A 14,604-nucleotide genomic window follows, 5' to 3' on the forward strand; every position below is an offset into this window, starting at 1 on the left:
AATCATACACAAAATATACTGGCACAAAAACTTCATCTCTGGCAGAGTGGGATAAAACAAGAATTTGTAAGAGTAGGAGTAAGGAGAGTAAGTGAGAAAATATCTCCTGTGATGGTAATAAAGTCACTCGTTATGGTCAAGTTTCCCCCAACGTATATTATTACACCTTTATTCCCCTACCAAGATACAATCAATAACAAGAAAAGGCTTAATAAAACAGACAACTCACCAATCAGCCTCAGAATTGATGCTATAATAATGTCGGGAGTATATGCAATGTTTGCATGTCCTTTTCGGTATTTTATCCACTTATCCATGACGGGCCACAGCTCTTTACTACAAAACAGTAACAGCACACGTGCGTGTTTATGTACATGTGCAGGAAAAGAACGTATGTGTGTCACCGCTCAGATATCAACAACTTGAAACTGGCCCATAAAAGACAGACAATCAGTCAAGAAAAGGGACTTCTTAAAAAAAATTTCATTTGTTTATTTATAAAAACAGGCTCCATGCCCAACGTGGGGCTCGAACTCACAACCCTGAGATCATGAGGCACACACTCTACCAAGTGAGCCAGCCAGGCGCCCGAGAAGAGGGATTTCTGAAGATGTAACTTTTTAGGTTAAAATGAGAACAGTGACGGGAGGCTCACACACTCTCCAACTATTCGGGGCGCCTCTGCCCACACTGGCTTCAAAGAGGCTACAAATAGCTATGTTTGCATCTTGATTCTGTTTCCGCCCTTTTCACAAGGCTTTGAGTGGAGAAGCTGAACGAGGTCTCCAGGTCCCAGAACTGGCGGCGGTGGGGGTCCGGATTTTCACTGGGACCCTCCAGACGTGCGCGTGGCCTCTGTGTCCTAGAAGCCTAGCATGTCCTCGGAGGAGCACAGAGCTCAAGAAAACCACGTTTTCGAAACTTTCTACTGACTGAAACACTGCCAATCCTCTTTGCTTTCTCTCCTTCCAAAACCCGATTTCCTTCTTACATAGCATTTGTAGTATTCGAAAAGCTGAGTGACAACACACAGGAGAATAATGTAACTTAAAAGTGCCCCAAATAGCACATTTGCAGAGAATGTTACTCCACTAATTCTGGATTTTTCTTTCCACATGCTTCTCCACGTGCACGTACGTAAAAACCTGGGGAGGGGGACCACAGCGCTTAGGGCTCCGGGACTGGAGCTGCTCAGGCAGAGATCCCGGCCTTCCACACCCTGTCCTCACGCCCAGCAGGGGGCACTGGCCAAAGGACCTCTGGTGAGAATCACTTCCAGTGGTCTCATCGGTCACCCTGCCCACTGGGCTCCCACCAAGAGCCAGGGGATGAGGCCCACAGGAGGTCCGCGTGCCTTTCCTGACAGCACTGGGCAGACGGCTGTCACTTCCTTACTTGTCAGCAAAGGACTGTGAGATGCCGTCATGTCACTACCCGAGCATCCGCTTGTAGCTGTGTATTTTAATACAGCCGTACCTCGTTATACAGAAGTACCATCGTTCAATTTCCTACTGTTTCACATTTACGAGTATAATCTTTCCCTAGTGTTAAGGAGAAAAAAAGGAGAGTACACTTTCCCACAGAATACATTCAAGTATCTCCAGGATACGGACTATCAATCCTTTGTGAATCCTTTTTCGTGTCATAAACTCCTTTAAACCAGCCTTTCTGGGGCGCCTGGGTGGCTCAGTTGGTTGAAGTGTCCAATTCTTGATTTTGGCTCGGGTCATGATCTCACGGTTCGTGGGAACAAGCCCTGCATTGGGCTCTGCACTGACAGGGCAGAGTCTGCTTGGGGTTCTCCCCCTCCCTCGGGCCCTCCCCGCCCCCACACGACCCCCCTATGCACGCACACGCACACACGCACACACACACACACACTCTCTCTCTCAAAAATAAATCACCTCAAATAGATAAATTAATTAATTAAATAAAATCAAAAGACCCCCCCAAACCCTTAGCCTTTCTAAGTCAGGTCCCCAGACAATTACGATCTAATAAGAACTGTTTGAGCAGCTATTTTCTCCTTTCCCCCACCTCCCGGTCTCCCAAAGATGGCACGCTGCCAGTGCCAGAATTCTCCAGGCCCAGAGAAAGGCAGATTCGTTACATAAAACAGACGCCTGGGACTCCGTTCTCTCCTGAAAGGCCAGGTGAGGAGAGCCACTAATCTGGGCTCTCACTCTGCCTGTTCGCGTGGGTTTTCCCAAGTATTTGAAAGTTAAGATGCCATCGTCACACTTCATCCTACGCTACTGGCTGAGCACTTCCCTCAGTGGACACTGCTCTGCATGCCGGCTTGTGCCAGTGAGCCCACACCCCTCCTCCAGGAGACTCCTTTCCCCTTGGGACAGAGGTGGTAATAAAACAATCTACGGGAAGAAGTCACAGGCACCACAAAAAAACAAAGCAGAGATGTGACGATAATACGAGTCCTTCAAGGGTAGTTTTGCCAACTCTTACCCAAATCAAGATGTCATTTGTACATGTTTCCGCTGCCTTCAACAGCAAAATCTGCTCCAACCAAATTCAGCAACCATTCAACAGACTACCTTCCAATCCAACACCCCAGCTCTGAGTCAGTGAAACGGCCGTACCTTATAATGTTATCATGTGTCCAAATCCATTTCTGGTGGCAGCACAGCAGGTCAATGGCAAATATGTACTCCCAAGTGTTATCACTCAAATCCTCACCAAATTTTTCACTGGACTGGAATTCTGTTTTTGGACACAGCTGTATGGTCAAAAGCAGCTTAGAAACCATGAAACCCACATCCACAGGAGCATTCTAGCAAACGAAAAAAGAAAAAAACAAAATACAATTTAGACTTTCAAATACAGCACCTTTCATTTGTAATCTTGAGTGTAACAAGCATCCCATGAATAATCATTTAATTTTAAGACACCTTTTGAAAGCTGTATTTGAATAAGGAACTACGTTTATCTTAGTCATAATACTTGTCCTAAGCTGATTATAAACCAGTGGTGGGTAGGCCACAAAAAAAGCTCCAGGCGGGATGCAGAATCCAGTTAGGTAGAAAACAGAGCAGCTGCAATCCAGATAGAAATGCAAATTGTCATTACCTCAAAGCAAACAATTAAAAAGTTATAATAAAAATTTTTTTTTAACTTCAAAAAAGTCCTTTAAGTTCTAACATCTTCTTGACTCTAGATATCAGTCTTGTTACAGAAACTGATAAAATTTAGTCACCCAGTACTGGACTCCTTGACCTGGCTTCATTCACACCTGCGCACATCTGTTGATATTTACCCACGTCCTTGTACCTATTGGCGGTCTGAACGCTCCTTGCTGCTGAACAGTTCTCCATTACATGACGGACCAGTGTGCTTATCCACTCACCTACTGACAGGCTTCTGGGCTATTCCGGCCTCAGGTGATGCGTGAGAATGCTGCTGTGAACACACATGTCTTCGTGTGGACGTTAATTCGACTTCTTGGATAAATACCTAACAGTGGACTTACAACTTTTTCTTTCTCGTCCTATTTTCTATTGGGTTTTGTTATCAACGGTAAATAGGAAGCTTTCAATCTTTTCTTATACTTGCAAAAGACTAGAATAACTTAGTTCTTTATAAGGTGAAGCAAAATTCAGGTGGAGCCTATACATGCTTTTTATGTTTTACATCAACTTTTCCAGCTCTTCTATAAACGTTAGCTGACAACACTGTCTCTTCAAGTGTTCTGCCCCAAAACCAAATCTGATACTGTTTACTTTGTTAGAAACCGTCCTTGGCTTCCAAATCTGCCGCCATAGTTGTGGCTAGTGGTCTTCTCACACTCTTTATCCTACGACCGTAGTTCTATTTTCTTTCTCGTTTTGAAATCTTCAATATTTTCCCTTTTCTCTTTTTTCATTAGTCCGACCTGAGAGCTATCTGTTTTGTTACTATTTTTTAAAGGCAATGTGTTTTTCTTCTATGTGTTTTCTTTTTGTTCACTGCTTCATACCTTTTAAGCTATATTCTTTTTTTTTTCAGATTGCTTCTCATATTTTTAATTTTTAAAATAATTATCAGCCACTTTATCAGTTTAATAATGAAAACACTCAAACTATGTTAGTGAGTGTAAGTTTTCCCAAAACTAGAGATCCTTGGTATGAAGGGTTTTCCTTTTCAATGATTTGCGAAACACTGACTTTACTTTTGAGTTCCTTATTCCCCAATTGTCCAGGATCATATATGCCAACTTTCAAGATGAGCGGGGGAGGGCACAGAGAAGGAGACACAGAATCGGAAGCAGGCTCCAGGCTCCGAGCTGGCAGCACAGAGCCCGACGCGAGGCTGGAACTCACAGACCGCGAGATCATGACCTGAGCCGAAGTCAGATGCTTAACCTACGGAGCCAGCCAGGTGCCCCGGGAATCTTCACTTTTTAAGAATTAAGGTTTTCACGTAACCAAATTCATGATGGGTCTGCACATGTGCTATAGGCAAACAGAAAAATTAATATTCTTCATTCAAGTTTACTTTACATATTAATGAATTCCAGTGCGTCTACTGCTTTTTGTCTCTCTGAGAGAGAAAATCTGCAAGTCTTGTACTATAATGGCATTCTTCCCCCAAGTATTACTCGTTTTTGTATACCTTGCACTTGATATTTTTATTTGATATATGGCAAACACATTTCTTAAAATTCTGCTTTTTTCATAAAGAATGTCTTTTATCATCAAATCACCCGTATCTGGTTTCATCCCGAACAGGCCAGAGGAGCAGGCTCCAGTGCACAAGCAGGGGGACCAGGCAGGGGCACGTGGCCCCGCAGGGGACCTGGGGGTGGAGGTGTGATGGTGGCCATCGCGGTCAATGGCTGGAGACGGAAGGGCCCTTCTGACTCAGTGACTGATGGGAATCTGATGATGCCTCCCAGGACTACACTCTGCTTTGTCTAGACAAGTTGCCAAACAGATAACAGACTTGCTTTTAAATATTTCCTTAACTTGTATCCACCAGTAGCCCTTTCCTGTACTTTCCATAAGAAAATAAAAGTCTAACGAATATTAATATCAAAAAGCACCAAAAAGGAAAGCAAAACGGCATATAAAATTCGACTACGTGCATGGGCCAGGATAATATTAAGAGGATATTAATACACAGTCATTTAAAAACAAACCAAAGTCAACCCCTCACTGAATTCGACATCTCTTCGAGTTTCCCACTGGCAATTCAACATCCAGAGATTCTCATTCGATAGAAGCTACACACAAAGGAATGCAAGCTAGATGCCATATTAGCACTCAGATACCAAATAAACACATAGGGACAAAGTACTGAAATAAAGAGAAATCCCATCGACCAAAAAGAAAAAGAGAGTACAGATTGAAAAAATTCAAAACGAGGACTTGAACTTTTTCACCTCACCATTTTTTTTGCCTCTCCAAGTGCCTACTGCAGACAGCCCCTCTGAGCCCTGCACACATACACGTGGACTTCACCAGCCGTAAACCAGTGGACAGAAGAAACTTTTGTTAAATTAACACAACACGTTAAGTCTACACTTCTTCCCAAGCTGGCCCGTGCACATTTCCCGAACTAAATGCATAAGCTTGGGCTAAAATGGTATTTTAAAGGATCTCATACAAAGAGGAATGTCTCTGAAATGCTGGTGAACGAGTACGACCCGAGTGAGTACATTCACGTAAGATCTACGAGACGAGCACGGTTATGAGAATAAGTAAAAGCCAGCCTCACCTTTTCCCAGTTGAGGAATGCTCTCAGACAGTTCCGAACCTCTCCTTTCGCACGCTGCCTGGCAACCAGCTGCATTGCTTTATTAATCACCGACTGGGAAATAAATATATCATGCCACATGTTTGCAATGAACAAAGTCAATTTTTCTGATTCCGGAAAATCTATGAGAAAGACAGACAGACAATAAACCTTTACATCTGATCAAGTGAATAAATTACAAGCTAAGAACAAATTTTAATAACTGTGCTTGTGCCTCGCAAGGCCTCCGTACAGTGAAGGGAGGGAGCCCGAAGAGGCCCCGGCCGCAGTTATTTCAAAATCTGCTTCCTTCTCCCGCAAACCCTTCGCTCTGGTAAACCTTCCTTAATTACATCTGAACCATGACAGCTCAGATACACCACTGAACCATGAAAAGAGCCACGGAATCCAAAACACGAAGCCAAGGCAAACCGCTCTCTCCAGATTCTCCAACCCTAGAACCTTCCCGTTTCTTAAGTGTCATTTCAGGCCAGTTTTTATGCATCTGTAAGACAGAACTCATCGGTACAACACTTTTATAAAAGGCTTTCGACTTGGAGAGATGTTTTTATACACTGCGGAGGACGATCTTCTATCGTGAATGCTCTTGCCCACGTCTGGCTTTGTTTAATCAACCTAAGCCACGTACAGCTCACACACAACAAAATGCACCCTTTTCAAGCAGACGGTTTGGTGAATGAATGGATCTGTGTGGCCCCCACCGCAATCAATTTAAGAACATTTCCGTCACCCCAAATTCCCATGGTCTGACCCTTTCCAGTGCGTCACTTAGTCCCAGACACAGACAACTCTGATCCGCTTACTGCCACTTTCAATGAGTTGCTTTTTCTCAAATACGTACGAACGGGTTCGGACGGCACGCACTCCTTTCCGTCCGGCTCCCTGACTCCACAGAATGTTTCTGCGGTTCACCCGTGTTGCCACGCACATCAGTGGTCCCTCGCTTTGCGTGGCCAAACAGTGGTCAACTGCTTGATATAGCACACTCGTTCCTTCACCTGCTGAGGGATGTGGGCTTCCAGCCACAGGCCCCTGCAGATGGAGACGCTACGAACAACCGCGGGCCGGTCCAGTGAGCGTAGGTCTCTACTTCTGTTAGGGAAGGACCTACGAGTGGGATTCCTGGGTCATTTGGTAAGTGAGTATTTGAATTCTATAAGAAACTGCCAGTGTTTTGCGACGCGGCTGAGCCAGCCAACAGACTTTTACCCTGTTTGGCAGGAAGCGCATCTCTCCCGTTTCCTGTTGTATCTCACCTAACGCTGCAACGTGTTGAAAGAGCAGACGACCAAAGCATGAACTCCCTGCACTCTCTTGATGTGTTCTTCCTGAAATCTTGGGTCCTGCCCCAGGACCTCTGCACATGCCGCTTCCTCTGCCTGGCGTTCTCTCCCTCGCTTTTCTTGGATACACTGCCTGGCATCTTGCCACCTCAAGCTCAAAGGTCACTCTGACAAGGAGAGCTTCGCTGACCCCACGGACACTCACAACTCCTCCCTCCACAGCACTATTCGTCCACTCATTCAACAGATACTCCGTGACTGTGGACAGCGCATTGCTCTGGGGTCGGAATAAATGGGGACAAGACGAAGTTCCTCCTTTACGGAGCATGCAATCTAGTGGAGGAGAAAGACAAACAGATTCAGACACGATGGAAGCGGGGGTGAGGGCCATGCAGAAAACGCCAGGAGAAAGACCGCAGGAGTCCGTGTGGGAGGTACCACGTGAGCCCCGAGAAAGCTAAAGGGAAAGCTTCCCAGGGGAGGAACCTGTGCCCACGAGCCTGAGGGGAGCGGGCTGAACCCCGGAGGGGGCTCAGCAGAGGGCACGCAGCTCGCCTCTCTCCTGCCCACCACTGACGATGCCCTGCGCGAGCCGGGGTCACGTTGGCTTGTGCGCATCTGGGTCGGGCTGTGGCCACCACCCAAGCCCGAGGCCTGGCACGCACCCCGTTACCACTGCTGAGGAAAGCAGGGCCTGAGAGAGTAAACAAGGCGAGGGAGAGGGCGACACACAGCAGTCTCACTCGCAGCCCCGCAGGCGGCGGACATGTCCCGTCACCCGATGCACACACCCCCCCAACCCCCCCCCCGGAAGATTAAAAGATTAAAGGTTAAAAATCTTCACGATCCAGGTCAGACTTTCTGGGCTGCAGTCAAATCACATTTATGCGCCGTGTCACCGTTCACAAACATTGCCACCGATGACGTGTGATCAGGAAGGGGGCTTCTGTGCCGACCCGTCCGTGGGGACGGAGGGAGCGGAGGGGCGACGGGGCCCAGGGGAGCCCTCCTAGGGTTCCACGTCTCTGGTCCTCGTCTTGTGGGCTTTACGGCTCCGTTTCAGACGCCGCCTCTTCCAGCCAGCGGCACGGCAGCACGCTTTGACACCCACCTTACAAAACCATCCTCCCGTCTCGTGTGGCCCACACCTGACTCTGGAGTGGCTACACTAGGAACAGACAGACACACGTCGTGACGACACTCTATGCACAAGCGGGAACGCAGCTGCTGCTACGAGCAGGTCAGCCACGGAAACTGCCCCCCGGGCAACGAGGCACGGCTTCACCCGGCCAAGGCTCTTCACGGCCTCGGGGAAACGCACCAACGTCCTGCGTATTTGCAAAGATACACAGCGATCCCTCGGCTGCAAGTACAGACCCAGTGTCGCGGGGAAAGTACACAGATGTCAACACAAAACGACCACCGTGTGAACGCACCTTCCTTCAGTAGGCTGTAGCAAAACAGGCGGGCTCGCTCCAAGTCTCCCAGTTGCCGGCATATGCCCACGTACACCCTGCAGAGGGCGTGGATGTAACTGCGCTCCAGGGAGATCTTCTGAATCTTCAGTTCTGAGAGGATGGAGTGAAGCAAGCACTCTGCTAGATGCTGGGTCGAGACACAAAGAGAAAACACAACGTGTGCCGACATTTCGTCTGCTTACTAAACAACGGCTACAACTTACAGATGAAGTCTGTCTGTCGGGACCACACAACGTGCCCCGGAGCAGCAAGCAGAGGAGAGCGGTGACTGCGGAGGACAACCCGCCTCGCTCGGCCCGGTGAGCCACGCGGCGCGGGGGTCAGGGGCCGCGGCCGCGGGCTGCCTGCAGGTGCCACAGGCCGCGCCCGAGCACGCCTGGGCCCCTGAAGCCGCCACCTCCCCACCAAAGTCCACTTCCTTGCTTTTCGCCGAAGTAACTCTCTGATCTACTCCAGTTCCTGTTTTCTGAACTCCTTTAGATCTTAAAAACACCGGGCAACGTTTGTCTCGCTTTGGAAGAAGGGCGTTAAATAATTTGATCCATTTGTTCGTTTCAAACGAACCTCCCGAAGTCACTCGCACTGCTCTCGCGCTTTCTGTAAGTACGCGACCCAGGAAAACTACGTGCGTGTTTCTACCACTCCACTGCGAAGAGGTGCGGGTAGGCAACACGGCAGGGGCACCGGAAGGAATCCGCACAAGGTGTCGACACGGGTACTCAGAAGACACAGCCCTGTGAAGGCCCCACTAAACCACCTGTCGGTCTACACGATGCTCCCATTTCTGTTCCCCCCATCTGGAAGCCAGCACATGGTCGGGCTTCGTGCGTGACGTACATCAAGGGAGGGACGGGAAACCCCGCGCTATCTTTGTGAAAGACGCTCACTCTCGGGTGTGTATATGGTGCAATTCATGGAAAAGAAAGGCTCCACCACAGGAGACAAAACTGCTGCTTTGAAACAAATCATTTTGAGCCTTTCAACAGGCCAGAATCGATGGAAAATGTGCAACGGTGGTCCTGACAGACACTTTTTTCCTTCCAAATTATCAGGTATTTGATAAATACAAATGATCAAATCTCCACTGCCTTATCACATCCCACGTGTATAAAATGCTGACTAGAAACCAAGTATGGGTCACAATGTGGACACGGGTAACTGTCCATCTCTGGAATAAAAGTCCTGTTCAGGGCCATCTGCCACCGGGCTGCGAGCAGACAGCCTGTCTCCGAGCACATGCAGTTCCTAACGCTCGTACAGAAAAGTTCCACGTACCTTTTTGGTCGTGCTGAATTCGTGAACAACTTCCTTCTCTTGATCTCTCATTACGGGCTTTTTGGAGATATTTCCCACATACACGTGACTCCGGATGACAGGCAGGAGATCAAAAGACGACTCTGCAATCTTCTTCAGCGCGTCAGCTATGGCTTTGTCGTGGGACTCTACAGTTTCTTTCGGGTTTGGAGGCAACTGTGAGGCTGTGCTGACGGTCAGAAGAGCACTTCTCTCCTCCTCTGTCGTCACGCCTTCAGCCTGAGGGAGGCTCCTCCGGACGGTCCTGTGGACTCCTTCTGCAGCGGCGCTCCCGGGTTCTGGTTCTGGGGACCCGCTGTCCAGCCGCAGTCTCTTAGCGCTCCTCAGCGTAGATGCAGACAACGTCCTTTTCCCACCTGAGTCCTGGTGAGTCCCCGTATCTTTGGACTTATCCTGACTGCAGTCACTCCCAGAGCTGCCCCCCGTTTTCACAAAGGCGGTTGACGTTGACGTGATTGCTTTGAATCCTGTGATGGCGCCGACGGGCCCTGCTAAGTTCTTACAGTCAGCAGGTGGGCCCCGGGCGAGCTGAATGTTCCCTTTGAGGATGTTGAGGGTGCGGGCCCTGGCAGACAACTCCGGGTACATGCTGTCAAGGATTTTGACGGAATTCTCCTGGGGTCCGGCCACAGCCGCATGGGCGGAAGCAAAGGGGGGGAGGCGGCCCGGCACAGGGAGGGCATGCTTTGGCGTCGCAGCACAGAACTGCAGGGGAGACGACAGGATCCTCTCGCCGGCTGCTGCGGTGGATGGGGACGGGGACGTGCGCGGGGGCGAGGGGCATCCGGGCTCTTCCGGCAAAGGAGACATCGCAGGAGGCACCGGGATTTCACACAAGGGAGAAATGGGGCCGATGGGAGAGGCGGGGGAGGAAGGAGTGGAAGTGGCTATCAGAGGAGACACCGGCCGGGAAGTCCGGGGAGGGGTGGCAACCAAAGGAGCAAGCAAGGGTGGCAGAGGGGGCCCCACCTCCTGCCGTATTTTACTCAGGGTGTCAGAACAGTCCGTGGGGGTTGACGTGTCCGCATTGGCTAGGATGGTCTGAGTTTGATTTCTCTGGGTTTTTGCGTTCTCTCTTTCCCCTAAAAATGACTGGGAGCCTTCACTCTGATTAGCTTCAACTCTGCTTGCCGCTGAGGTCTTTGCTGGCTTGTTTGACTGATCTTTGTTGGTCACCTTGGATCGATTCTTATTCTTGCCAAACGGCTCTAGTTTTGAGTTAAAATACGTGTGATCGGACGCAACCACCTGAGACTCGAAGTTCTGGTCGTAGATTTCGGAGCTAAGCCTCACACTAGGTTTGACCGGCCTGTTGCGCAAGCGACTTTTATCGAAGTTGGTGCTCTGACTACTGCTGGAGATTTCTTCCTGGGCACCCGGGAGGCTGCCGCCCTGGGGCTCCGGAAACGCAAGGCCAGGGTGACCGGTCTCTGGAGACTTGTCCACAGCAGTGACGGAGATGAAACCGGCTCCCGGGCCTCCCGGCTCCGGGGAGACAGCGATGTCCTCCGGAGTGTCGCACAGTATAACCTGGTCCACGTTTGGCATGAGAGCCACCCCGTTGATGATGGTCCAGTGGTCCCCCTTTTCAATGACTAGATTCTGATCCTTGTTGATCAGCACATTGATGACCTCGGAGGTCACCGTAGAGATCTGGCACTGGAATGTCGTTTCTGCCTCCCCTTCGGCACCGCGTTCCGCCGTCTGCCCCGCTCCCGAGTCGGCGTGCAGGGCTGAGGGCTCCGCCGCTTCTGACAGGCCCTCCTCCCCACCACAGTTCGGGCTGGTGACGTGGGAAGCAGCCTCGGGTCCTCCGGGGGCGCTTCCGTTCCCCGCGGGACCGCCGCCGGGAGAGCCGCCCTCGCCGGCCAGGCCGGCTGCTGGAGGGGGCGTACCCGTGGGCAGTGGCGAGGGGTCCCCCGCTTCCTGAGGTGGGCCGTGCTCTCGGACGGGCCCGGCGGTCACGGCGTCGTGCACGTTGAAGAGCACGAAATCGGCAGCATCCTCTCCGGCGGGGCCCTCGCAGCTGGCCTGAAGCTCCTGTCCGATCTTGGTGAGGACCTCTGACAGCGTTTCCAGAGAGCGCCGAGAGAGCCGCCGCGTGCCCCGCAGGGGCCCGTCCTCCTCCTCGGACTCGAGCCACTCTTCCGGGGTTTCGAGCGCTTCTTCTTCTTCACACAGCTGCTTCCTGTACTTTTCTCCTGATGGCTCACCTGGCTTTAACTCTTTGTTCATGTCCTTACTCAGGGTTCCTTTGCTAGAACATTCTGAAACAGAGTCCCCGGAACTATAATCTCTCAACTGACAACTTTCGAGAAACATGACGACCTCGGACGTAGAAAGTCCGTCTATCTCCGAGAGAGTACTGATGTTGAAGTCCTGCAGGGCCGAGGTCAGACACCCCACCTCCACGGAGGGCTTGCTCTCGGCCGCGCCGGCCCCCAGGGCTCCCCCACCTTCCCCGGAGGCGCTGGCGGCCCCGTGCTGGGCGGCCCCCGTCACGGCCTCGGGCTCGCTCTCGCCCTCGCTGCAGCTGGGCGCCTCGCTCTCTTCCACCTCCGTGTCGCCGCCTCCCGCCTCCCGGATGCCCGTGTAACAACACGGGGCCGCGGCCAGGGCACCCGGAGGGACGCCGCGCGTCTCTTCATCTTTTCCGAGACCCGCCGACGGGAGCGCCGTCCCGGAGGTGCCTGGGTCTCCGGGAGAAGCGTCGCCCGGGGTCGGCGACGGCAGCTCCAGAGACCCCCTCAGGCTCTGCCGCCCGCCAGGAGGGTCCTCGGGCACGGCCAGGGCCCCCCCGCCAGATCTGCCCGAGCCCCCACACGGTGCTCCTGCACCAGGAAAGCTTCTCGACACGGGTGCCGGCGTGGCCGGAAGGCGTCCATCCACAGGCAGCCCGGACGAGTCCAGATTCGGGGCACGGAGGAGCAGACCTTGCTCCTGTACTGCTTCCGGTGCCGAGGCTCCCGTCAGGACATCCTGGTTCGGGACTGGGATCTTTTCACAAGAGAAAGACAGTTTGCTACCTGTGGAACAGTGAGGATTTTCTACAGGTAAAGAACCGCTGGGAAAACTGAAATCTAATTTTCTCCTTGAGGCAGAAACTTGTGGCGAGGTCCCCCCCGTAGCAGCCGCCCCCGGCATATTCCAGGCCGGGTCCTCTCTCTCTCCACCACGTCCCGCTCCAGACGCCGTCACGAAGGCAGGCTCAGTCCTCTGCGGCCCCCAGTGCTCTGACCTAGCCCCGTGTGCCGTTTCGGGTCTGGCCTGCTTGGTGATCACCGAAACTTGGTTAGGCAACAGTGACGGAGCGGCCCTGAGCCCCGCGGGGTTATTTCCTCTGGCAAGTTCAGGCCTGGACGCGGGTCCCCTGTTTTCTAAGGCTGGCACTGCCTTTTGTAACTGACGGTCAGTCTTGTGTTCGTGTTCTGATTTAGCTCTCAGCCTTTCCTCGCTACCTCTCCTTAACAGGTCACTCTGGTGCCAGGAAGGGCTTTTCCCGAAGCCAAACCCACTCTTGGTCAAGCCGCACTGAGACTCCACCAACGGCATGGAATCCGCCCTGGTCAGGGAGGGCTCAGTTCTCGGACCCTGACTTCGACACTGTGCCTCTTTCGCAGCGTTTACAAACACCGACTGCGGAAGCGAACAGACTCTGGGCATGCCTTTCCCAACGTCTGTGCCCTCGACCTCACTGCTACTTAGGTTACTAAAATGTGATGGTCCCAACTCGGGGCTCAAAGCATACAAGCTGTTTTCCAGATGGTTCTCTCCGGCAGGACACTCTGGGGGCTCGGGCTGCAGGTCCAGCAAGGTGAAGGCCTCAGCTCGTAGCTTCTGTTCTGAGCGCTGCAGCTCGGTGGGGGCGGAGTCAGGAGGAGGGTGTGCATCAGAGGAAGGCTGGGAGTCACTGCACACGGATGATGCCCCCGAGGTAGGAGAGGAAGAAAGCCTGGCGTCAACACCGAGCCCCGTGGTGCCCACTGTGTGACCTGCGTCGTCTGCTGGTTCAGGCGAGGCTCCTAAAATGAACCTCCGAACATCTCTGTCTTTTCCCAATACCCTACACATTCCCTGAAAGTGGTCAGAAATGGATACATGATCCGATTCAAAAGGGACTTCGTTTGTCAGTGTCCACGTGGTAAACTGTGGTTTGGGCGATCCTATCATTTCGGACAGCAGGCTCTTTCCTTCAGATTCCACGAGGTCACCGAACGGTCTGCTGCCGAGGGGAGGGTGATGCACGTCAGCCCTCCAGGGGGCCGCCGCCCCATCCTGGACCTGGCGGCCAGACGTCCCCCCACACACGCTTCCTGCCGTGTCATCGAGCGTGTTCTCCGTCTGCACCGACTTGTCCACCTCGCGACCCTCTCTCGGTCTCTGCGCCTCATCTAAAATGCCTCTTTCCCTGTCACTCGTGGCTTCCGAGGACACTGCCCAGGGTTGCTCGCGAGCTAAAGCGCGTGTGGCTGAAGGCTCTCTCAGGGCCGCTGTGACTGTCCCAAACCCAACCGCTGTCACTCCGTTTACTTCCAGTGCAGTCAGAGTTCTGGAGGCTTCATGCGATGTGAGCTTTTCCTCCCGCGTATCCCTCCTTCCATCACTTCTCCTGGATGAGCCAAAGTAATGCGATTCAGACGTCTCATCTTCTGAAACAGACGCGGCAGAATTTCTAGGTTGGGACGACTCATCGTCACTGGAATCCGTATACTCTCCGAAGTAGGTTTCCTGAAAAACGAAGGAGTTGTTCCCGTTAGTTAAGACTAACTGAACCGAGTGAA

At 51.9% G+C, this 14,604-nt stretch overlaps 1 protein-coding gene across 2 annotated transcripts in view; it reads right to left on the reverse strand.

Annotated features, from left to right (window-relative positions):
- The window catches only part of ICE1 (interactor of little elongation complex ELL subunit 1), a 56,122-nt gene that overhangs the window by 6,906 nt on the left and 34,612 nt on the right, over nucleotides 1-14,604 (reverse strand). For both annotated transcript variants that reach the window (XM_042997861.1, XM_042997865.1), the window contains exons 13-17: nucleotides 9,785-14,551; nucleotides 8,468-8,636; nucleotides 5,710-5,870; nucleotides 2,598-2,788; nucleotides 230-336 (exon numbers count right to left, since the gene is read on the reverse strand). In XM_042997861.1, the coding sequence (XP_042853795.1) occupies nucleotides 230-336; nucleotides 2,598-2,788; nucleotides 5,710-5,870; nucleotides 8,468-8,636; nucleotides 9,785-14,551 (5,395 nt within the window). The remainder of the gene's footprint in view (nucleotides 1-229; nucleotides 337-2,597; nucleotides 2,789-5,709; nucleotides 5,871-8,467; nucleotides 8,637-9,784; nucleotides 14,552-14,604) is intronic.

This window comes from Panthera tigris, chromosome A1 (assembly GCF_018350195.1).
Source record: "Panthera tigris isolate Pti1 chromosome A1, P.tigris_Pti1_mat1.1, whole genome shotgun sequence".
Taxonomy (NCBI): domain Eukaryota; kingdom Metazoa; phylum Chordata; class Mammalia; order Carnivora; family Felidae; genus Panthera; species Panthera tigris.